This window comes from Rhea pennata, chromosome 2 (genome assembly GCF_028389875.1).
Source record: "Rhea pennata isolate bPtePen1 chromosome 2, bPtePen1.pri, whole genome shotgun sequence".
Lineage (NCBI taxonomy): Eukaryota > Metazoa > Chordata > Aves > Rheiformes > Rheidae > Rhea > Rhea pennata.
This window is the reverse complement of record NC_084664.1, coordinates 63201429-63228022: the sequence shown is the minus strand read 5'-3', so window position 1 is coordinate 63228022 and position 26594 is coordinate 63201429. Positions and strand designations below refer to the sequence as shown.

General features: G+C 37.1%; 1 protein-coding gene across 1 annotated transcript; it reads right to left on the bottom strand.

Annotated features, from left to right (window-relative positions):
- Positions 1-1100: 1100 nt before the first annotated feature.
- Positions 1101-26594, bottom strand: SPMIP7 (sperm microtubule inner protein 7). The gene is given in 10 exon segments (XM_062568494.1): positions 1101-1224; positions 4773-4880; positions 16461-16568; positions 16979-17020; positions 17985-18052; positions 18543-18678; positions 19343-19419; positions 20365-20447; positions 26080-26563; positions 26565-26594. Coding segments are annotated over 10 exon segments (1260 nt in total).

Here is a 26594-nt window from a genome sequence, read left to right as displayed (position 1 = left end):
CCTCTATCTGTATATGTGCTTTAATTTTGTACGTGCATATGCAACTTCTAACAGCATTTTCTGTCCCCTGGCTCTGTGGTTCCCTACATTCCAATATTTCCAATGAATCTCATTCTACCCTTGAAAAGGCCTTTTACCATTGGTACATTTTATAATCGTCCACAGAAAGCCCTTAATTGGCTATGGGAAAATTATTTCTTATAAATATGTTGATTTATAGTGTCCCTCACAAGCTTGTTGGAAAAAAGCAAGAGAGGTAACTGAGTAGCAATATGGACGATTTGTGTAATACAACTCACCAGAGACCACAGGTCTCAAAATGTAGAGCAAGCTGTCAAGCAGCCTAAATTATGATGGATTGGACTATTTTGGCCCATAGAGCAGACTAGATCTCCCTGAACGTAAAGTCACATTTGGTCTTCTCTCTTCCAGGGACGCAACTTTCTCATACTGTCTGCACTAACACCAGAAAATTTAACAGTGCTAAGACGCAGGCTTGAGTATTGGCTCTTGGTCCTCCATATTCAACTGTTTCCAACAGAGTTAGAGCATGGATGCAAGTCACATAGCGTCAGGTAAGCTCCAGACCACAGAACATAACCTGGCTCTTTTTATTTACTACTGCACAGACATCCAGCACCGGCAGACTTCAAAATCTCACTCTGTGACACTTAACTGTCTTTGCAAGCCACACAGGACAGCTGATGAGAAGCACTGTTGCTCTGTAATGATTTCTTAGTTAACAATACATTTATGTATGTGCGTGTGGATGTGTTTGCACACGTATATTATATATGTATATGTCAACTGATAGAATTCCTATAGGATCATTTTCTATCATCTTGGTCACCATGACAAATCGGTACTGAGAGCAAGTTTCTAGCCTTTGACTTAAGACTCCTCTTGTTTTTAATAAGGTTTTAACTATCAATGCTAGAAATACAAGAATAATGTAATAAGGACTACCAAATCCACCCAGTTCTGTGTTATTTTATTTTTGTTACGTATTTAAAATATCCACACATCTTCACACATTTCCTTCCTCCTCACTCTCAGACACTGAGGCTCTTAGTTAAACAGGTAAAGAGGTCTGACACTTCTTAAACTTTAATGGTTTGTTGTTGTACCTTGTTGAAAGCATTCTGAGGACTAACTGGAGTAAGCATTTGGGAGAAAGGACCCTGGTGATTATATTGAGATGAGCGTCCATGTTTTGCTATGTATCTGCAGTTAAAAAAAAAAAAAGCAGAAAAAAAAAGACTTTGAAATTATATTATTTTACTGCTAAACATCCACCCTTTCTTCCCCTTCACTGCATTCTTCATAAACAGTTATGCCCATTCTTTATAAAAGCTTTAAATCTTAGTCTTGATATATCTAACATGCCGAAAGCCAAATCTCTACAACAGCTGTAAGAAAGGTATGTTCTGCTCTCGTCTCCTTCCAACCTTTCTTGGACAAACACACGGTTCCTTCACAATCAACCTGCACACTGTCTGTGGAAAACTGCCATGAGAATGCTGAGTATGTTCAGGCACACAAGGCACCATGGTGCTGGGAGGGCAAACTCTTGTGACACTGGAGGTTTGGCTTTCAGGCCTAGAAAAAACACTTCATCGGCACTATAGTATAAGCAATGCCAGCTCCAGATACCCTGTCCCTGTGGTGCAGAATACTGGGATGAGGGTTAGAAAGTATGTGGCGGGCGGTCTAGGAGGGAGCAAGTTATGCTAGTCTTCTGATATGCTCTTTTAATTTTTACAGGAAGAGGCATTATAAATAATCTTATACCTACAGCCTCAGTGTAGCCCCTCAGCTGCAAAACCACTCATTCAAAGCAGGGCTGACACAGAACTGATCACAGTATCTTGTGTTCATTCAGCCTCCAATCAGAATAATTTTCTTTTGTCCTTATGATCCCTCTTGGAATCTCCCAGGTATCTGAAAGTCTCCGCAACAACTTACTGAAAGCGTACCACTTTTGTCGCTAAAATCAAACTAAATTAACCATTGTGAGGCCAGGACATTTTTATACAACTGGTGGTTAAAACAGATTTGCATTTTTTGGGTACTAATGGACAATTCATTTAAAAACAAAACAAAATATAAAACAAAACATAAAACATTCTGTCCTGTGTAAAAGCTAAACAGTACTGCCAGAATGTAATTGCACTAAAGAACTTTGAAATTTTCTGACCTTACCTTGGGATTACCTAGTAATACAAATACAATAAAAATACATCAACAAAGCTTAACTTACAAAAATACTATTCATAGTCAAAGATGAAGAAACCATATGTTTGGTGTTCTAAATCCTATACAATCCTGTTAATTTTAGAGTGCTTATAATAGATATAAAGGATTTTGCTCCACATATTGTTGAAACGCCACGCAATTGAAACACAAGGCAGAAGTGCTTGAGTGCTACCTGGTCTGTTTAATGCTGCTGATACTTTTGACAGGAACATTTATTAGACTATGTCAGCAATAGAGTAGAGATTCCATCTGATATCCATAATTGTCTTCAGAAGACTGGACATATGGGGACAGGTTTAGCTCAGTTGGTTGGTGTATGGTGCTACTAATGCCAAGGTTGTGGGTTCAATCCCCATATGGGGCTATGCTGAGGGTTGGACTAGATGATCTCCAGAGGATCCTTCCAACCCTACCATTCTATGATTCTATGTAACATGTCAAATGAAGCAGCTTTAAAAATACCCACCAGACAGAACCACTTGCTACTTTTTAAGAAATTATTACAATCATAGCTTGAGAATGATCAAAATGGTTCACCATTTTATAAACAATGAGTTTCCCATGTGAAAAGCACGTGCAGGTGAGTTTGAGTAGTCTGACTCCAAATTCAAGGAATAAACTCTGTTCTCTTCACCCTGCTGCTACAGACTAGCTCAATCTGTGACTGTTGAAATAAGCAGGATGCTTTTCATTGATTGGACAAAGGGGAGGAATCAAGTATTAATACCTCTCCTTTACAGGCATCACTAATTACTGTGGAGGGAAATTCCCAGCACCCATAATATTTATACATAGCAGTTTCATAAAGGGCAATGACCCTCAATCCTAATCCAGTGATTACTGTATTATTCCATAAGTAGTCCCAGTGAAAGTAAAATAGGACTGTTACAACCTGAAAATCAGTGGTCCTACTCTCAGGGTATTGCTCAACCAAGAAAAAAGGTGGTAAAATCTGGTCTACAATATTTGGGTGTGATTATACTCTCTACCTATTTCCTATACATCCTTCTTCAAAACAACTCAGAGAATTCTGTAGAGGTTCTAGAAAGTCTCCATTAGCACACAACACCCCTCTATTCTTACTATCCACTACAAAATTAAGAAAATTCATCCACTGCAAACTACACCCACACTAATGCTTGTAGAAAGTAAAAGGAAGTAACAGATGTGTTTTCCTTTCTTAGATCACACCTTTTTGCTCTTGATCTTTTATCTGTCTGAAGGCTGCTAGTGATCTCTGCTAAGATACACTTGGTTTTTTTCTTTGTCTGTGACATTTAGATGCAAGTTAGTCTGCATCAGGCTTCTCTGAGTTCAGCTTATCAGCCTATAGTACCTCAAAACCCTGTTGTGTATTTTCATTCCGTGTCACCAGCAAACTACAACTAGAGGTGAAAAACCTCTTTTCTAAGTATAACCACAAGAGAAAAAGAGCAGAGGTAAAAGGATCGTGGATAGCAGATATGGATTTTGCTCAATGATGAAACACTCTGATAGGGTGAATTCTTTAAAAGCCAGGCAGTTCCCTAAAGTTTCTCAAGTCTTTTCTGGACACCCTTCATTGGTAGCGTTGAAAAACAAGTGGGATGCGTTGTGAACAGAATCCTAATGCCAATTAGACAATTTAATGGAAGATAAATGTCTCAGGACATAGTGTCCTAGATCGCTCTGAAAAAAATAAGAAATCAGAATCTAAATAGAAAGTACAAAATCATAAAGGAGAGAGGAGAAACAAGTAGTTGTTAAGCTACTCTCAAGCTACTGGAAGAAAGGCTGGGTTAGAGCTGTGCCCATATCAGAAGTTCTATGCAGTAACAAAAGAAAAATGTCTTTTCAGCTGTCCCAAAGTGTCCAGTTCTTTTGAAATCAACAGGACACATAAATACCTTAAAAATGTGACCTGTAGTTTTAACTTCTTCTGTGTAAAAGCATGAGAGAATAATGATCATTAAATCAGTTCCTGAGGTAGCCATAATAGTGATGAGGGGCTATGATTTCCTGCTCACAGGGCCTGCATCAGTGTGCGGGCTCGGCATGCTTTCCCTTCTCACTGCCTTCTGAGTAAATCCACCTCATTTTAATATCTATTTTCTATATAGCAACTATTCATTTCACAAGGGTTTGACAACACCATTTTGGAATACCATACAGTTTTCTTTGTTTTAACTTTGGCATACGTGTGTTTCTTTCAAAATACATACGGATCAATCAAAAATAAAAACATGATCACTTAAGCCATGATTTTGCCACGATGTCTAGAGAAGAGATTTATCAAATGTAGAAATAATCTGTATTTTATAAATTATAATTTAATAGGAAGTTCCAGAAAAATCCTAAAATCACAAGCTGATTTACCATGAAGATTATGTGCAGGTATCTAATGCCCAGTGCTCTTTATCTTTTAAGCCAAGAAAATGTCATGCTTAATATTTAATTGTTCTTTTAACTATATAAATGCAATTAGGATTTTCCCTGTAATCTTTCTGAACAAGCTGAGAAATATACCTCATACTTACCCATGCATTCGTGCAATTATTGATGGGGATGTTGATGGAAGATTAGAATTTGCCGGGTGGGTTGCTGTCCAATGAACCTTGCCAGTGTACCCAGGGATATTTGGAGTGCTAGAGGAAAAAGTTAAAGGGGAGAGAGCAAGAAACAGTATATTAAATGAATACAGACTTGAAATATGACTTACAGATAAGTTATAAAATAGTTAGTGTTTCCATATCCAAGATGGATAGGGAATAGACAGTAAAAAATCATCATAATGTAATGAATTATCCTTAGAACATGTAAATTGGCATAGCTTCTTTTGTATCAGTGAAGCAGCTTTATGGTGATTTACCTGATGATCTGACTCAGAATTGTTGGTTAGACATGGCAAAAGTGATGTCCTCAATGACTTTTCATTTCTTTTTTTTTTTTACAAGATGTTTGAGGTATTAGAATATCTGTATGATATGCATGATCGAGAGTGACATTTCATCTCAAAGAAAAAAATGAGGTCACAAAAAACATTCAAGGAAATAGTCTTAAAAAATGTGTTACAGATTTAGTTGATATTTAGGTTCCATATTCAAACAAGGAATTCAGGTAACAGGCTTTAGGCCAAAAGGTTTTTTGTAGCCTAAACACAAGTGGTTTCCCAAATAATTCAAAAATTCTCCAAATTTCACCTAGAATATTCTAGGAATAAATTTACCTGACAAACATACTATCAACACTGCTTAAATGTATCAACTTAAATACTAGTTTGCAGCATTGGACTGAGACAGTATGTGTGCTCCTTTAACCCTGTTGTTAATTCCAAGGCTAAGATTTAATGTGAAATTCAAAAAATAAGAGTTCCTCAGAGACAGTGAGTAAAAAATTCTACTTATCTGAGGTAACACACTGAAGATTTTACAAGTAGTTGCTGGAAGATGAAGCAGAGATGTAGCAAATTAAAAAAAAAAGATCAAAAGAAAACATAGTAGGATGAATTCAGAGAGAGAATTCATGAAGATTAAAACTAAAACAAACTAAACCTCCAATATGGCAGCTTTTTCCAGCACAAAGGCCTTCAGAGAGCTTCATCAGTACTGCTCTACACTGACAGCTCAAAATAGGACACCGCTGAATTATACATATGTCCAGACTGCCCATACACTTGGGGGTAAGTGCTCATGACAAGCTGTTTCATCTATTGAATCAGCTAAGTAGTTGGGATCATGAACCTTGCCTATGTCACTCTTTTGTGGATTTGCAGACTGCATGAATGATAACAGTGCCCACTTTAAAATCATGTCTCTGAGGCATTTTTGGTTGCCATATACTTTGGGTGAAAATGAACAGTTCCTTTAGTTATAAGAGAGCATAAAGAATTTCAGTACAGCTGAAGAGCTGTTTCTCCACAACTACATCAGCATAGGATGCAAAAACTGGAGACACATGGGAGGTGTCGTTTATCAGAGAATTCTTTGATCTGTGTACTAGGAAATTTGGCCCTGAAATTCCTCACCAGAGTATTAGAGCTAATGACCAAATGCTGTACCTACCTCTATTATATGTAATCCACAGTTATAAACATAAAGGACTGTAGGTGAACTATTCTTGCCACAGGCACACAAGTAGTATAGTATATGTTGTTGTCCACATACTCATAGCTAGTAGCAGGCTCTTCTAGTTCTTTGTGTTATTTTAGAGTAACCTTGCACTACTCACATATTTACTGAATATTCGTATATTCAATATATACCCATATATTCATACACTGCTGTATTCTCTTGGAGTTTTGTGAGAGCAACAGTTCTGTGGCACTTGGGAAGCTGTTACTCATAGGGAATCCCCAAGTAGTTGGCTGAGCAAGTAACAGATCTTCTCTGTGTCTTAACAGCAACCATGAAGCAGTTACAGGTAGGCCTGAGGATCTGGTGCAGCAAAGGAACATGTTTTCAGAACTGTTGAAAATGGCTTGCAGGCAAAGTTGCCTTTTCATGCAAATATAGACAATTGTCAGGTTAGCTACAGATGAGGTAACTCTATATAAAAATTGCCATTTGCATACACAGAGATTCAACTGAGGCATGCAAACACAAGGACATTGGGTGCATCTGAATATAAGCACATACATTCAGCCAAATCTGAAAATGTGGTATCTCTTTGAAAGAATTAATCAAACTGTGAACAGTTTTACTGCCCTACATACATCTTTCATACATAATAGAGAAATTAATTTCCTCGGAATTGTATGACTGTCTCAGAGAAGAGGAGGAGATCAAAACAATAAACTTCATAATAACTTGCAACATTTCATATACATATTTGGAGTTACCTAACGTAAATGTACAACTGTGGAGATATCCAAATACTGTAAGGCACTGCAAGGCGTCTGATTGATAAAATCTTCTGACCTTTAAAATTTGCAAAACTAGCGTCTTGGCACTCCTAGTAATAATTAATTCTTTTTGTTAGTATATTTTTCCTGAAGAGAAAAGCATCAGAAATGACCAAACTTGACCCAGAAAAACAAAAACAAGCTTGAGAGATGGCCCAAGATGCAGATTTGTTCTAGCTTGTCTGTTAAAAAGTATTCATAGAAGTTGGTAACTTCATAACATGTTGAAAGGATGTTGCCCTGAAAGAGAAGAGAGATATGAAGAGAGAAGCTGAAAGTACCAGGATAGTAAGAAAGCTTACATTACACTAAAGCAGCTGCTCTCCTGGGAACCTGCAAAGAAGATGCAAAAATGTGCTGTGGTTATGTATGTGATAAAGCAGAAGAAACTGAGGTTAAAAAAAATACCCCTTTGGTTTTTTGTTTTTGGATCATGCTGTCTAGCTCTAGTGTGTTTTCTCTGAGGAGCTGCTAAACCAAGTTGTTGCTGCTGAAAAAAACAAGCAAGTGCCAGGCTACCACTGGGCAATATACAAAACTCTTCTGTGGTTATAGCTGTCGTCATCAAGCTTTCTTTCTGTAACCATGACATCTCTCTTGTTCATACACTTCCTTGTTATCATACTAACAGCTCTTAATCCCAACAGTAAGAAACACACAGTGTTAACAGTTGAATCTATGCAAGCTCTGAGATTTCAGGTGGAATGTAGTGATTCTGAGTGCCCCCGTTTTGTTGTGTCTGTTCTTTGCATGTCTCCCTTGGGATGTCTTTGAAGATTTTTATTCCTTGGTAGTGTTTAGAAAAATCAGTGTGGACTTAACCTAGTTGGCCACCTATATGGGCAGTTAGAGCCATATGAGGTGCCTCAGGATACCCAAGACATCCACCTACTACACAGGACCCAAAGGAGAAGCCTACTGTTCTGTAACAGCAGCTGGGAGCAATGCTCTAAGGTTGCTCCTACAGTGTTTGATGCTCAGGTTTCCCACCTAAGTTCCATCTCATAGTCTTCACGGGAGCAAATTCAAGACCCTCCAGATAATTTGTATTTCTTGAAAACCTTGTATCTAGCACTTAAGCTTGAGCGACTTAAGTATGCAAGTTCTTTGTGCAAAAATTCCCTCTAGTGAATGCAACCTTGCAGGCTTGCACTTAAAAAAAGTAAGAGTTCCTAACATCTTACTTGTTCTTAGACACACTATTGTGTATCACCCAAAGAACTAAACTACCAGTCATAAAGCCATCTACTAGTTCTTGTTTGTGTAATTACAAAACAGGCCTCTCACGTCTCACTCACAGTACAGAAGAGACACAACTGGCTTCCACCTCAAATTCCCTTCCAGGTAGACCTGTGTGTCATGTATTTGTGGCTCTTCTTCTGTTCCATGATCCCATGTGCCAAGTAGAATAACATGAAGTTCAAATGCCTCAGACATGATCCTGTGTCAGGAAACACAATCCATAAAATCTCTTGTGTTGGGAAAAAAGTACTTGAGAAACACTGTGAAGTCAAATCAAGATACTCTGTGCAGTGTGAAGAATAGGACCAACAGGATTTTTGAACAAAGTGTTTTGGGCTGTATTTCATACTCTTCTCTCTCGGGCATCAGAGCAGGGTAGGGATATTCCCAAATGGATTTGGAATTTCTAAAAGGTCAAAAACATCAAAATGTAATTCCCCAGAAATATTTTGGACTAGGTTCAATTGGAACATTTTGTTTCTACAATTTTAAACAGCTTTATTTTATTTCTACTTTTTCACTCCCCTCTTTACTATAAGTTAATCTTTCTGAAACAAAAAATCAATTCAAGTGATAAAATCTTCATTTGGAAAATGTCAGAGTGGGCTATTTCAGCATCCTCCCCCATGACTCAAACTGGGAAATTACTAAAAACAGATAGATGGCAGACAAGCTGTCAGATTCTGAAGAAAAGATACATTATGGGAAAGCTCTTATGCAGCCCATGTAAATGACTATTCAATGTGCAAGGCAAAAGAGGGTCTTCACCAGCTAATTGTGGCCTGTGAGGTTTCTGTGGTAACTTGAAGATGATTAAGGGAGGCATACACAAAGTCAGTTGGAGGCTGACTGTATACTGAAGAAATATGATTGAAGTCACTACAGATACACTGGTGTGATAGTAGAATTTTGCTCAATGTACTTGGGAAACCAAGAGTAAAGGACAGTTTCAGAGAACATCTTTGTGCAAGAACTGCGGGATTTGAAACATTCAGGACTTTTTCTTCCTGGAAACTGTATGTATAAAGTTACTATTTCAATCAGAAATGCTTGCAGAGATGGATTTTGGTCAGATCCTATTCTCTCTAACATGCCTTGGACAAGTCACTTCAGCCTCTTCATCTCTGGAAAACGAATGTCATAATCTACCTTACCACAGCATTATCGTAAATGGTAAAGAACTAGGTGAGGCTTCACTTTAAGTTAGAATGCATATGTATGTGTACCACTGCCATCTACTGAATATTATGTGAGTTTATGGATTATGAGTAGTAAGTCTATATTAATGACTGCCAGGGATTTTTATTTAATTCAGGAGGCAGAGCCCTGTACTGTGGAACAAGAAAACATAAACTCTGTCCTAACTGCTCCTGTTAAATTTCAAGAGGTTACAGTAAGCATCAGTGAGAAATCAGGAAGTTGCTGTGCTATAATACAAGAGACATGCAGAAGAGAAGAATACAAGACATCTGTAATTTGATCAGTATGTCCAACTGTGTATGTTGGAATGCATTAAGTGTACTATACTATTACAATACTAAATGTATACACTGAGGGTGTAAGGGAGTTCTAGCAATGCCAAGAAGGAAAGAAAGTTATTTGTGTCTGTCAAACCAAGCATTTACCAGAGCCCTGCCCATGAATGCTACAGAGGAAATCCCCATCACCCGCGTGGGAGGCTTTTTTTTTTTCCATTGACCCTTAAAACACCTGCAGAACTAAAATACCACATAGAGCATAGCCTTGTTTCAGCAGCTAATTGGGGAAGAGGTCAACTAAAGGAAAAAGCTGGTGGCTAAGAGGTGGAAGAGAATTATTATACAAAATTACACACTGATAAAGATGTTTTAAAAAAAGAGGGCAGCGGGTGGTTGTGTTGGGAATCCATATGATGAAGAAGAAACAGTTTCTGTATGGTTTTCAAAATTATTGGGCTCAAAATGCATTTCTGAATAACAGAGAGTTTTTTTAAGAGTAGTTGTTAATATCAAGAAAGAATGATTTAGGTCACTACTTATTTTCACAGATTAAAAACAGAGAGTCTCTCAAAAGCACCCACAGAATTTAGCAACCTGAGCCTTCTTGGAAGCTAGTGCAGCTGGTTTGCAAAGTTTCCTATTCTGGGCAACTTGCCCAAGGGAGCTGAAAATATGTATAATTCAATGTTACCTCAGAATTCTGACTTTCCTCCTCTTCTTTGATACACACTTGGGTTGAAGAAGCAGTACACAGATTTTTAAAAGTTCTCAGTATCTAAAAGCTTTGTTGTGATGCTTGCTAGATTTTTGCAGGAGCTTAGCAATCAGCATTGTACCCAGGATGTGAGTTCTTTGAGAATTCTGGTGTTCAAATGTGGTTGCTGAGCTATTTTTGAAAACTTAGCCCATTGCTCATAACACACTCTTTAGCTCAGTTGCTTCCATATCTGGTATATGGTCAGCTATAAGACATATAAAGCCAGTTCATCTTCAACAGATAAATATCATAATCAGATAATTAATAATCCAATAAGCAAGAAAGAAGCAAAATAATAGGCAAGGAAAACAAAAAACACAAATAATTATTTCAGAATTTTCTAAAACAAATAACAAAGGTCTCAGTTCTACAAAGTATACTAACACATCCTCAATTCCCACCCTTTTCAGGAAATCTTTTAAGCAAATGTGTTCACCTCATTGATTCCAATGGGATTTATACTTCATGGGTGACAAGAAAAGCAAATACAAGGATGGAGTTTAGTAGACAAGACAAGAGGAGACGAGAGGAAGAAAACAAACTAGAAAAAGAAGCCAAGACAAAAAAGATGAATTAAATATACAACAGCAACAAAAAGTGTGCATGGTTGGACGCATGTTGGCCAGTACATTTAACAAAAGTACACAAGCAACATTCAATGAAAATACACAAAAGCAACAAAGTATTCAATTTGGAAGCTGGCTAGTTTATGGCATGAAAAGAAAAGATTCAGGCCTGCAACTCCTGTGCTGTGACAATGTAATCCAGTGGATGGAGCGCTGAGCTGTAAAATGAGATTATGATATGCTTTATATAACATTTTTGGTGAAAAAAATAATATTAGAGTAGAACAGCCTTAAAAATATATTCAGAGTGCTCTTTCACAACTCTCTAATTTTCTGACTGCCTTGTTTTTTTAAAGGCTTATATATCATCCTTGGCAAAGAAATGCTACAGGACTCTAGCTCTTAGGCATATGTTGCAACATAACCAAGATGAAAGAAGGGAATAAATAAGTTCATTCTAAAGCAAGTATACGCATGAATATACAAACCAAAGATATTTAGAATGATGCCATATTCCAGGGCTGGAACAGAACTCCATAGATTATGTCACCAATCACTTTCTCCTAAGATAGGCTTTAACGAATGCCTGGACAAGAATGAGAGGAACCGAATCAGCATGCAGGATCTTTGGTCAGGTGGGAAGATGAATAGTCTGACTGGAGAAAAGAATTTCCACAGTTCCCTCATGGAAACACACACTGGCCACATCAGGCAGCTACCAGATCACAAACATAACTGTAATTAATAATAAGTTCAGATCATAAATTTAGCACCTGTAGCTGAGTCACAGCACTTATGGCACAGCTTTCCCACAACCATTCTGTGTCTGAGCCTCAGAGGAAAAATGGAAAGTTTACAAGATAGCTTCTATCCCTAAGTTTTCACATCTATCTCACACTAACTTTTAGAACTACAGCCAACAATTTGTGCTAATTTTGGATTTAAAAGGCATCTTTTTTTTTAACTAAGTTTAAACAAAGCACAAATTCAATAGTCTAAAGTTTAGAGTTAGAGTTTTGTAAATTACAGTTTGGTAAAAAAGGCACAGGCTGGGACTCAGGATATATGGAGTTTCACTCCTGACTTCAATATAGATTCCCAAGGGTATTTGGTGAGTCATTTAATCCCACTGCATCTGGATTCTCACCTGTAAAGCTTCCAAACTACACAGTAAGCACTTCATCTGGTGTGCTGCACCTTGTTCACTAGGCTGATCTTACATTAGGAGCTTTTAGGCTCCACTGCAGCATAAGTCATGACTTTTATCTTTTTTTTCTAATTCCTTAAAAAAAAAAAGAAAGAAAGAAAAAGAAAAACAGAAGATGGTTTCCTGTTCTGCCAAAAGGAAGAGAGGGTGGGCACAAGGGTAACATACAAAACATGCCCAGGTTCACCACTCTTCCTGTTTGTCTCTGAAAAGTTATATGACAGATGACTCCTCAGCTAGTTTCAGCTTTGCTAATAATTTGACTGGTAACCACTTTCTTGCTTGGTCTGGGGAAGAAAAGTGTCTCCCTCCAGAGTACTGCCTGAGAGCTGATGGTGCTACCCAAGTGCTAAAGACAGGAAGTGCAACTGATGATACTCCATGAAAGAGTGAAAGTGACTATCTGCAGAGAGATTTTTACATTTTATAGATTTGCAAAGCATAGTTAGGCTTCTAAATCCAAATGACATCTCTCACTTCTCAAAGATTTTGGTGGGAGTTTAGGAAACTTAATACCTTTGTGGATCTGTCTACAACTACTATCAAACACACAAAGAGAGTGAGAGGAAAAAAAAAAAGAATCATTTTTATGTCTCCTTTCTAACTTTTTCCTTTCTTTTGCTTAAAATCATAGCAATCTTGATGTCTGACAGGCACAGAGAATAGATATACTTTAATAAGGGTTCAGTAGAATTTTTCAGAGTTCTTTCCGAGATGTTAGGAGTTTCCAAAATGTCAGAATATTTTAGGTCTCAGAGCTCTTGCTCTCCTGGTTGTTAGCAATCAGTGAAACCCATAGTCCCACTCGCTAAAAATCAGGAAAAGGACATGGTAAACACTGGAGGAGGTGATATGGAAGCTGGTGCTCAAATACATAAAGCCACAATGATACTAAACACAGCAACTAGCTCCAGACAAGCTGTTTGTCTGTTTACAGCACTGTGCACACGTTAGCTTCTGTCCCTCAAAGCTCTACAGCAACAGAAGTATGACATGGCAGAACTAAGGCTTAACAGCTCTGCTAACTTCCCTACAAACTCAGAAATCTCTGTTGTATACTATACCTACATAGGAGAAATCTCCTATGTATGTATATTATACATACATAGGAGAAATCTCCTATGTATGCTTTATTTTTCAAAGTGGATTTCTCAAAAACCTCTTTCTAATATTTTTGCTCTAATTTAAGCAGAAGTTAGATGAAAACTGTGAGAACTCAGACGACCTGTGTTACACAGGATGTAACATCAAACAGAATGGTGCATAATATACATAAAAGCTTAGTATTAATAGGTTTAATTGCAGTAATATGGGTCAAAGTCAATCATTTTACAATGCACAGCAACTTACTTTGCCTGTGAATCTAATTCTCTAATGAATAGGGCTGTTTGAAGAGTGATGCGCTGTTCCCCACAAGCGTGGCAGCATATGTAAAAAGATATCCTTTCTCCCCAAAACCAGTAACAGAAACAGAAGTGGATAGACCTAAGCTGTAGCTCAGAAATTCTAGCCACCTCCATGCCAGCTCCTAGCAACTGGAAATGTTTAGCACATACTCTGCCATATGTGAGCAAGGCCCAGCATCCTGCACTTTGTTCAGAACAGAGAGGGAAATATTTTTACAGCTTCTCCCCCCTTGCTTTCCCCAGCAAAATATCTCTTCTGTAGTTTCCTCACAAATCTGGACTTCCCAAGAGCACTGAAAACAGAATGGAAAGGTCTATGCAAAGAGAAAAATCTAATAATCTGATAAGGTAAATAAAACAGGCTCTTGCCTCTTTTGTTTTACCACTTTCAGACATGCTCTCCAAAGCTTGAAAATAAATGCTTCTTAGCATCTCAACCTGCTAATGACAACTTTGGGAAGTCTTAGAGGCTTAAAATGTTGACCTTTGAATTTTGAAGTTTATGATCTAAGTAGAAGTAATGGCATTCAAGGAACTTTTGCAAACTCAAAGGACATCTAGTGGCTAAAGTTAAAAATCACATTTTCAGCATTACAGTATTCAAGCTGTATTATCCCACTGAAGAATGGCATTTGCTTTTTGACTCAACATGCCTATTCATTAATACTAAAGCACAAGATGTGCCTCAACTATGAGAGTATGTCATACTTTGTAAACATGAACAGTCTTCTGGAAGTAAGGACTCTTCAGAATGGCATTAGTAGAAATTACTGGGTCCAAGGCTGTTAAGCCTTGAATATAATATAATAATTGAAAGGTATAAGCTAATTTATGATTCAATCTTTTTTAAGGCAACTGCACACCAAAAGACAGAAGCTGCTCTTTCAATAAGGTAAAGCTCTGAATCAGTGATACTTAGAAAAGTTGAAAAGTTACTTGCTCTGAATTTGGCAAGGAATTTGTAAGCGGACGATATTGTTTAAAAGTGTTAGATATAGCTTGACTATATTAATGGTGCTTTATGCATGTCACATGAAAATACTGATACCCAACCATGTAGCTTGCTTTTGCAGAATGATGCAGCACACAAGTTGCTAAACTATTCTCCAAAGTTATTCCATTCTTACATTAATTTTATCCCATTATGCTTATTGTCAGTATGTTCTTTTTTAAACTAACAAGCTTAATCTTTAACAGTTTACTATATAAAATAATAAAAACAAACATCCAGATTTACTATTACTACTCTCAAATTTTCTGCGTATTATGCATATCCCTGTGCAAAATTAAATTTCATCAAGGGAATGCATAGTTGGGTATTTTTAACAGACATTGTTTTCAAAAGTGATGAACACTCACTTAATTCAATCCCTGAGAACACCAGTAAAGAATTTAAGTGCAGCTGTCATCCCCAGAACTTCCACCAAGCCTACACCAGCGACATTCAGAGGTAAATCTTCTATTCCTGCTGCTGGGCATTTATAGAAATGCCTGTTAGACAATTTCAACCTTATTAAGAAACACAAATCAGATGTTTTGGGGTATGATCTAGCAGATGTGCTCAGATTAGCTTCCCACACAACTGTTTTAGAGTGGAAAAAGTGCAAAGTGCCTGCTCAATCTTTAAACCTTGTTTGTGCAATTAGACTAGAAAGGTTAATAGCAGAAAGGAGAATATACTCTGATTTCTGTTTCCCAGCCTATGTCAGAGCTTGTTGATCATGAAGAATTCATTACACAAAGATGACAGTGTATTCCACTGGCGCTATCACAGAGAGACTATACTTCCCAGGATGTGCATGCTCAGGGTAGCTTCTGGTCTGACAGTCAATTATTGTTGGTCTACTATGTCCATTCAGTACTAGATGGATGTCCAGGTCACTTGGATCATAGTGAAACTCTAGGATCCTGAAACACCATCCTCAGTATCTACAAAATGGTGCTTAGAGAAGGATATATGAACATATAAGTTTCATTTAGATTACTGCCAGCCTGTTCCTCTGACAAAGGTATTTCCTGGAAAGCCATTTTGCAAAATGTCAGGTAAGTTTTGTGAATTAAAAGGGAGGGAGAGAGAAAAAAGAAATCTGAAAAAGTTTTGAATTTCTGAAAAATGAAAGAAAAAACTAATCATAATTTCTAATTGAAAAACACAGTGCATAGTGTTAGGAGCATAATTTCCCTGAAGCTGTAACACTGATGTGTTACAGACACATCTACATTGTATTGCAAGCTCATACTTAGCCAGAACAGGCTGCATGTTGGTTTATCGTAACACAAATAGATGGATAAAATCTATTATATTGTCATCTCAGTAGAGATCTCTCTGTTCATTTTGTATTATCAACTAGCTTGACTAATTTTGTACATCTAGGCAGAATGGTCCCTTAGATCTATATAGACCTACACTAACCACTGTAGGCAGTGACCACTGTAAGCCATTTATTGTTTACTCAGTTATTGAAAAGCAGGACTCTTCATGTTCAATCTTTGGAGGACCTGAAGACCCGCTGTGCTTCTTTTGTTAACAGAACTTCATTCAAGTTACTCAAAAGAACAAGGAGCATTCCTCCTGACTTTTTAATGTGGCACAAGACCAGATACTAGAGGCTTTTTTCCTGTTTCACAAGTAACTATAACTCAAAATCATACTAATAAAGAAAACATACTGTGCAGAGCTTGTGTAACGAGGCTTTGAAGTTCGCACATGAGCAAGTGTGAGTAAGTCCACGTTGGTATTGTCAACATCTTCAAAATTTACTGCACCAATACAGCCACTGTTTGGATAGAAAGGAAATCAAATACATACATTATTCATAACACAGCTGGTGAAGGCAGCTGAACCACATACTGCGTGCTCCAAAATTCTAGTTATTTATTAAAATGGTCCACAAGAAAAAACATGGAGATGAACTGCCCTGCTAGCCTGCCATGTCCCAAGATGAAAACAAACACCTGCTGAACTTGCAGCCCATAACAAATGGCATCTCTAGTACATATGAGCAGAAAGCAGTTATCCACAAGCAGAGGAGACTCAAAACTCCCCCTCCCTTAGCACCAGAAAAGACCTTAAGAATAGATCCTAAAGTCCATGTACAACTCATGCTATAGAAAATGGGACAGATGGGCTGCTTGGGCTAAATCAAAAATGTAGAATGTACAAAAGACCCAAGGAGATTGTACTCACGTATAGGAAGGGATATGACAGGTTCGAGAGCTTGGGCTTACGCTGTTGAAGACAAAATAAATCAATCACCTTTTTTTGCCAGACAGAATATTCTGATGGAATATTTATGAGGTCCCAAAAGAGAGGTGGTGAAAAAGCCAAAGTTTTGCTCTTGGAATGATGAATGCTCATTTGAATTGTGGTAGAAGACCGTGATAAATGATTAGGTTGGCATACATGCTAAATGACCCAGTTCAGTAGGTAGTCTCACCTTTTAACCCCCATCCCCAGGTACTGGGCTTCAGTCAATTTCCTAGGTTTGTTTAAGAAAGTTTCTTTGAAAACGCACTTTTCTTCTTACAGGACTTCTCACACATAGGTTTGGGGAATATTGGAAAATTTAACATTGCGCTTGAATTTCCTTCTTGCTCTGTCCGAAAGAGTAACATCCAAGAAATGGTAAGGATAGTATGCTCTATCTCCCTGCCACCCTGCTCAGATGCTTGCCTCTCCCATTGCTTGCTGTTTCTGTCCAGCAGTGCACCGTCCTATTGAGTTTACCCAAGCAAACCTGCTGGTTCGCAATCTGGAAAGCAGGCAAGTTCTGGTTCTCCTGCACCTTCTTTGACCCCACTTTCCTTCCCCATCTCTACTTGGCTCACTAACACAGCCCTTCAGAACTTCTTCTGTCACCCTTTACTGGGCTCTAATGCATCTAAAATGCCTTCTGAGATAATTTTGGATTCCACAGAGAGCAGAAAAGGCCTGGAGTTTGTAAATGTTATTGAGGTGTACAGGAGGATGCAGTCATGACATAATAATTAACCTTACAGAATTCTTCTAATTTGTCTCCCACAGGAAAAACATGATGGAAAATCATTTTCATACAGTCATTGACTGAATATCTTAACTTCTCTAATTATATAGAGTGCTGCTGAGGTTACTCTTCTGATGAGAAGAACTATACACAGACTTCATGAAGGAAATACTTAGAGGTCACTGATATTCACAAAAAAATGAAACTCACAAATCAACAGGTCTCTGTGGAGAGGTAAAAGATCTTGTCTGAAATCTGTCCCAGAGGCCTCCAACAACCTAAAATCGTAATCAGATGTTTCTTGTAAGGCAATACCATCTAATTAATCTGGCTTAATAGATTTTCTTGTGGCAGCCCTCCAGTGAGATTAAACTCATAGGGGAAGGATCATCTATGTAGATCCAATGCAGGACTGAATTTTAGCTTAGTAAAAATAATTGTTATAATTATTGCAAATAAACCAACTCAGTATTATATTTGTTATATTACAGCATCACTCATATGAATCAAATTTTCACCAATATGCTTGTCCTCTCTTCTAGTATTGTGCATGTCATATTCTTCTATACCAATTTACAGGGGGGAAAAGGGAAAAAAATATTCAGCCATTGAGGCAATTACTGGAGCATTCTGTTGACTTTAAGTGCTTACTTGGGACTGTTTTTCTTTGAAATCATCTCTGTGGCTTTGCGTGTATGACCGACACAAAATTTAGTCCACACTTCATTAGCAAAATTTATAAACAGTTTACAAGAAGTGTTCACTGACTTGGCTTATTTCAGATTCAGGATTGTATCTCTTTCTTGTGAAATACTGGGAAACAGGATCAACAACTTCTACTGTTGATGCTGGTGGCTGGATTTTGGAAGGTAAAATATTATCCCAAGGAACTTCTTCATAAGCTCTAGATCAACAATAAGAAATAAGAGAAAAATTTTCCAATATAATAATTACTGAGTGTCAACTGTAGCTAGACAATATAAATTCAGTGACAAAGAAAGATGTGGAAAAAAGTAAAAAGAGTAAAGGTGAATATTTTCTAGTTTAAAGGAAAGTGAAAAGTCTGGAACTGTATATTGCTTGCTGGGGAACAAGTAGCTATGGTACAGTTTCACAGGCTTATGTAAGACATCACTCCATAATTGGAAGAAGTAGTTTATCTTCCAATAAGCTTATTGCGATGATGGGATTTATTTCGTCTAGGCTTGAATAAACAGTTAAATGAGATAAGACTCTTCTAAATAGAGATTAGATACCAGTCATACCAAGCCTATGACAGGTGCTGAAGACAGATGAACTGAATCTCCTTCTAGAAACCCTAGTCTCTCTCCACTGCTTATAGAGGAAGTAGAGATGATTTGCAGACTGGACACAAACTTTTAGATAACTAAAGTTAATGAGATGAATCCCAGGCTAAACAATTGGTGTACAATACCGAATGTTCAGAATGGTAGAAAAATAGATTGCATTCTTACATGCACAGCTACCTAAAGATGCATAATAGTGAACAATGATGAAAAGATGAAGTAAAACACAGATGAAAACTGTTAAAAGAAATGGTCTCTCACTTTTGAGTACTTGACGTGTAGACATAGTTTCTTGCTTTTTCTTCTCTCCAGCTTGCAGAAGAAGGACCGTTTGATTTCTAAAGGAAATCAAACAGATAGCAGAGAACATTGCTATCAACATATATTATACTATGATTGCTTGTTTAAAGGGTGAACTGAATGTATCTGTGTTTTCCTAGTTTAGAATCTTCTTTTGCATCCAAATGTCAAATATGTTCTTCACTAACCAACCCTGGAGATCAAGAGTGGATCTATCTCTGGAGATTTTACTTGGGAAGTAAAATGTAATATACTGAATACAAGTTTAAAAACTGTAGTACAATGTCTTTGCTGCTCTACTCTTCTGGCATGTAAGTTCCCATTTGTTATGCAACTTATAAAATGGCATAGCAGACATGCACTTTGCAGTCCCCAGAGTTGCCTGATGTTTGCTGCTATTCAGGTGGTCCAACTTAAAGAACTCCAAGTACTAGGAATAATAGTTTTGGTGTAGAAGGATGCAGTATACCATTACATTCCCACTGTTGAAAAGACTTCATTGGACTTGTGCTATGGAAGCACAGATACCTTTTTATTTACTAATTTATTTGGGACTTGCCCCAAATAAGGCAGTGTCTAAATATTAAATATATGAGTATACCAAATATGGGCTTGCCTAAATATTAAAATAGTAATATAACTTCAATCATACTTTCAGAATTATTGTATATTTCTATTTGTATTTTTCTCTGTCTCCTGTTACACCTAAATGAAATTGATTGTATCAGTCTTCCATTATAGTCTAAATAGACAAGGTAACTAGAAAAAAACTGTCACCATTAAAAACTGATCATATGAATAGTTATCTTATACCTACCTGAAATACAGTACTTATTTCACTTTATCTGATTGAAGATGTGACATAGTCCAAGATTTCACTACACTACAGTAATCACTGGCAAAAATACAAGTTAAATGGAAAGCAGACTGGATGTGACATGATTTAAATGTTTTGCATCATCACAAGTGCACCAGACCCTTACCTTGAGATTGGGATTCACATGAAATGCAAAAACATGTTTTTGGTCAGGTAGAGTAGGAGCAACTTTCACCAGAGTTCTCCAACCTGAAAGAAAGGGTTTTCTATTTGTTGTTGTTTTCATCTAGTTTAAATCTTTATTGTTTTGAACTAGATGAAAACAACTCAGGGCTTCCCATAAAAATCCTACAAATTTTCACAAAAATACATTAAATTACATTGAAGATGAAAGTAAGAGATAAATAACATCACAGCATATATAGCTACGATTTAGTCAACTTCACATAGTGTCATGTCAGCCAGTACACACATGCTGGTAACCAAGTTAGCTGCTGCCAAATAGAAGGATGGTATAATGCCTGAATATTGTCTCTCTCGAAAGGACCATTAATTTAATCCTTTCTTCTCACCAAACCCGAATCTTCAAAAAACTTGCAGGCATGTAGTTCATCTTTGAGCCGTTTATAACCCTGTCAAATTTGGCAAAAATTGGCCAGTGAGGTCAAACATTATTAGGGGACCAACAGACATGAACAGGATAAATGAAAACAAGTTGTTCCTTTAGAGAATGAGGATAAGGAACATGAAGCAATCGTGTAAGTAAGGTAAGGGATATGTATAAGAGCATCATCTAAAAAGCTGTGTCATTAAGTAGCATAATACTTTTGGTGACTTTGGGAAAGGTGCATTTATAAATAGCAGTTATATATTGTTGATATAGCAAAAAAGGATAGGCAGACATATAGCCATGCCAACTCTCTGTGGACACTGAGAAGTGTTATTTAGTATCCAGAATGTACTACTCAAGTTGTTTTCAACCTTCTTTTTACTTCCAGGCTTCCTAACAAATTTCCAATTCATATGAAGACCTCTATTTAGCAACTTAGAGCAAATTCATAATAAGGTTGTTTTTCCTGATTATTTGTGGAAATTTTAGGTATGCTTTGGAGAAAATAGTTCAAAGACTAAAACTTGAAAACCACTATGCAGAATGCAAGGTTAGTTCTTGCCTCAGATAACTAATCATTCAGACAAAGTTTAGAAGAAAATTACAGTTTTTGGTACAAGATACTAAGATTATTAGTATCGTAATGCTATATGTAGATATTGAAATAGCATGACCTGTTTTATAAAAGGGCTTCATGTGCAGTGTGATATAACTTTAAGTTGATCCTTTTGTGAACCTTGCAAAGAATATACGGAACTTCATGCTATGAAGAATTTTCAAACAAAATCACTGTCTAATTAAAGTATTTCCTTTGGAATATATCTTATAAGTAGGCACTGACCTTCAGAAAACATGCTGGCTGCATCTTCATTGTCTCATCCTGATATAAACTCTAAATGCTGTCTGGAAATATGTAAGACTTGTACTTATGTAGGAATGTTTCTATTGAGTTTTATTTCTGAAATTTCTTTCTGTTATTAGGAAAATTTATTTCTGTCCAGTTCTGGGCTCCCCAGTACAAGAGAGACATGGAGCTCCTGGAGAGGATCCAGCATAGGGCTACAAAGATGATTAGAGCACTTGAGCATTTTCCCTATGAGGAACGGCTGTGAGAGGTGGGCCTGTTTAGCCTGGAGAAGAGAAGACTGAGGGGCGATCTTGTCAATGTATATAAGTATCTGAAGGGAGGGTGTCAGGGGGATGGGGCCAAACTCTTTTCAGTTGTCCCATGTGACAGGACAAGAGGCAACGGGCACAAACTGAAACACAGGAAATTCTGCCTGAACATGAGGAGGAATTTTTGCTGTGAGAGTGACAGAGCACTGGACCAGGTTGCCCACAGAGGTTGTGGAATCTCCTTCTCTGGAGATATTCAAGGCCCACCTGGATGCAACTCTGTCTAACATGCTGTAGGTGACCCTGCTTGAGCAGGGGCGGTTGGACTAGATGATCTCCAGAGGTCCCTTCCAACCTCAACCATTCTGATTCTGTGATTCTGTGAAATGTTGTAATTGCTTAACAGTTATATATATATTAGTGCTCTCTACAGTAAAGAGGAAAATATGCTCCTATATATGCATATGTCCTAGTAGTTACATTAAAATACCGTTCCTCTGCTTTATTTATTAAAGGGGCAAAGGTTGCAACTGTTATTCCTTGTGCTGTATGTGTAAAATACTCATGTCAGCTACACTGTCCTTAGGAGGACATGTATATAATTTTACATTTGCTCTCATAATTGTACATATGAATTTCTAGAGACCTCTGCTCTTCCACTGTATGTTGTAATTTGCTATCTTGACACTACTATCCTCCTGCTGAGATGATTAACCTTCTAACATTTATTTCTCCTTTTGCTTTCAGTGGAGGAAGTCAGCATAAAAATTGTAGTAATCCTTTCCTTTAAGTTAACTTTCTGGAGGTTTCAATGCCCCTAGTGACTTGCTCAGTCCACAAAATTGAAAATAGTGTGGTCTGTTCAAGTTGGGAACTCAGTGGCTTTGTCACTTTTAGCTACTAAAAGCTTAATGATACTCTCAGATCCAGTTTTATTATTATTTATTATTTAAGCTAGTCTCCTAATCTGACAAAGCAGGATTCAATGATGGATAATGAATTTTGGGATTCATCATTTTTTTCTTTTGAATTCTGAGCCAGAGACTGAAGTTGTACTCATTCAGACTTTTAAGCTGTTTCTCAGAAATCATTAAAGTCAGATGTCTTTTTATTTTTAAAGTGAAAATTGAGATTCTCAATATCACCACATAAAAACATATGCACAGAGGCTTCACAAAAATGAGCAGTCTCACAATCTTCTCTGCGTCTCATTATCACCTGAAAAGCGTGCACTATTTTTGACCTTTTGTCTTTTAAAATCAGTAGGAATACTAGGTCCAGCAGGAGATGGTAATACAAATTGAAGGGTTTAGAGATATCTCTTCTAGATGCTTATGCTTCAGTTCTTTGGTAAATTATTCTGCTTCCATATATACGGGAAGAATAAATATAATCCATCAACAATATTACTTTTTTCTCTTTTCTCTTACTGCTTTTAAAGAAATTAAAGCTACAAACCACCCAATGAAAACTGATTTTACATAAGCATAAAAACAATAGTTTTGAGATATTTTCTAATATATTGGAAAGATATGCATGACAAAAGAAGCAACAGAGAAAGAACTAAGCTGTTAAATAAGCAAAGATTTCTCTGCTAGTGAAAAACTAATGCAGAGTGAAATACATGATTGTATAGACCATAAGCAATCAAATCCTTAGTGAAACCATATTTGTGTTTTATGTAATGGCACTCAGCTCCCAAGAGATTATTTTGGGTTTTTATGTATTATTTTCTGGATGAGCTACCGGCTCATTAGGCAGTACGCTATGAACATTTCATTGTGTGATGGATAATTATTTAATAGCACTTTTTACCACTGACAGGTATTCTTTATCTGACTGTAGGACATTTTTTCATTCTTAGTTAACTTTGTTTATATGCTGCTACGGTTACAAGTTAAACATATTATGACTGTCCTTGAATTATTATTTTTATAATTAAATTGTACATTTTTTTCCTCTTGCTTTATATGTTGTTGCCTCTGACTAACCTTTCTTTTCTTCTTCTTTTTTTTTTTTTCTTTCTGAGGGCAGGTAAAAGCTTTTAGCCCACTAAGAACCTATGTTACAAACTGGGCAGCACCACCATTGACTTCAGTTACTTAGGAATGTCATGTGAAAGGAGATCCTGAAATCCTACTTTGATATGCCTCACACTCAATGTGCAACTTAGTCCTGGATGATCATAACATCTCCTGTATGTTGCAGATGTTTTATACACCTCATCTCATCTGTCTAAAAAGCTGCTTCTGTCTCTTTTTTTTCATTCATCCTCGACACAGTGGAGAAAGAGACTGTAGATTTTGCTTGCAATATGCATGACTGATCTCTTTCAGCAGAACTTCCCCAAACAGCTTAGCTGTGGAATGTTTCAGGACTGATATCTGGAAAGATTAACAATTTTCATTGCATCACATGCTTGTGGGTTGGGAGCTGGGTTCTGAATTGTATTGCTGAAATCTGGAATTTGTTTATGCAGTCTTGTTAAAAACAGCAGCTTAAAACTCAAGCATTTTTTGGAACCAAGTGTACACATTTGTATTTAATACCACAGCACCACAGGAAAACGTGTAAATGAAAACTAGGTTTGGAAAAACATTTGCAGAGTTTCTCTTAGGGAACTGATGCTGGATTAAATCTGTTTCCAGGTTTTGTTCTGGAGTTAAGTTTGACTTTTGCCCACAACTTCAGTGGAGTTGTATTTCACTCTCATAGTGAACTTTATCCCCTGGAAAATCAACAGAAAGTCACCAGAGAGCTTGTATCTGCTGTCTCCATTTTGGACCACTTCCTTGACTGTAATTGGATTGCTGACTTGGCCATACTCAGTTTTAGATTTTATCTGTGTTCATTTCAATAGTATCTCCATCTGCCACAGCTTGTGTGTTGGAAAAATTAACTGTCCAATAGAATCACATACCTCAGACCTTCCTTCCCCTTCACTTTTCCAGAGGCTTGCAAAAAAACAGCTGGCTATCTCTGCTTGATGCCTGAGGTCTAATTTCATATGTAAATAGAAATCACAGTAACTGACAAATAAAAGCACAATGATATGGGATGAAGAAGAAGAAAGAGGGAAATTAATGGATTTTCTGTTTTTTATCCTTTATGGTTTCTTAGGTTCTTTTCTTGTTAACAAGCTTGAAGTGATTAGAAGGGAAAAGTTCTAACCAAAACCACTGCCTGAATTTATAGCACTTAGAAATGTAATGGTGACAATAATATGAATAAACTACAGTTAACTGTGCTAACTGGTAAGTATTATCTTTGTATAGTAAAATTAAGTAAGGAGCTTATTTATATTTCTTTATACATATACTAGGTAAAAACATTCTTATCTCTGAGACTTTAGAATGTTACCTGATCTCCCATAAAATTTTGTTCTAGCCATAAAGAGCATTTCTCGATGAAAATTGTTCGAATCTGCTTAATCTTTAGAAAAGTGCATACTGCTCACTACTGATAATGTATGTCTTTAGAAGCTCTGGATAGATAGTTCTACTTTCAGATTTTTCATTGGACTATGGTTTTAAATATTAACCATGATCCTAAATTTGTTGCACACTAAAAACAGTGAGAGTTTCCATTCCAATGTTGCAACTAACATGAAATGATCAGGCCCAATTCTAGGTATAACACTGTGACATAAACTAAAAAGGTAATGTGTACTTTGAGCAAGATATGATGGCAGCTCTAAAAGATGTCTGTTCTCTCATCAGCTAGATATTGGAATAGGTCTTAAATATGAGAATTGTATTGCTATTTGTCAGGAAATACTAAAAGATACAGAAAAATTCAGGGGCTTCCCTGACTCTTTGGAATAATAGCTTATTTCAGTTCACATTAAAACAGGTGTTCATTATAGATCCTATATATAACATCTTGATTTACATAAATAGATTTTTCTGAAACATTACTTAGTTTCAAAGATGTGCTTTTCTGGAAATGCTCGTAAGAATTTGCTGACTGGTTCCTCTTTGTTACAGCAGGGATATTGAATCATAAAAATGCTCTGTTACAATATATTGCAAATATATTTTAAAAGGTTGTTCTTTCAGAAACTTGGGGAATGGTGTTCAGAAAATAATTTTTATTTATTTGTTAAGCATCGTGAATTTTTTTGTGATTAAAAATAAAATCAGTAACTTGCTTTACCTCCAAGTCGTGCCCTGATAGAAGCAGCTGTCACAGCCCTGGAGTTCCATCTTCTGTCCTGGCTGGTTTCCTCCAGAAAAATCATCTGCCTCCTGTGGGCAACCTGACCTCTCTTTCCTGAGATGGGGACCCGCTGGTGAGGTTTCACATCACTGTAGTCCACCAGGGATTCAATAGCTCTTCCAGTGTTGGGCTGCAGTTCAGCATCAGCTCCTGGACTTACAAAACCTGAGCAAGGATCTACTAAAGACATATCATCCCGGTGTGGGAATAAAGGGTAATTCGGCTCTCCTGGAGAGGTGTACGGATTGAATTTAAGAAACGAATTACTGTCTTTCTCTTCAAAGCTGGTGAAATCATGTCTGTCCTCAGGACCTCTCACAAAAGGCATGCACATCTTCTTTAACAGATTTCGATACTGCTGGCGATCCATCTTGTAAAGTGGTTCAGCTGACATAGGAGACTTTGTAAATGGCACCTTACTGCCTTTCAGATCCATGGGAAACCATGGTCAT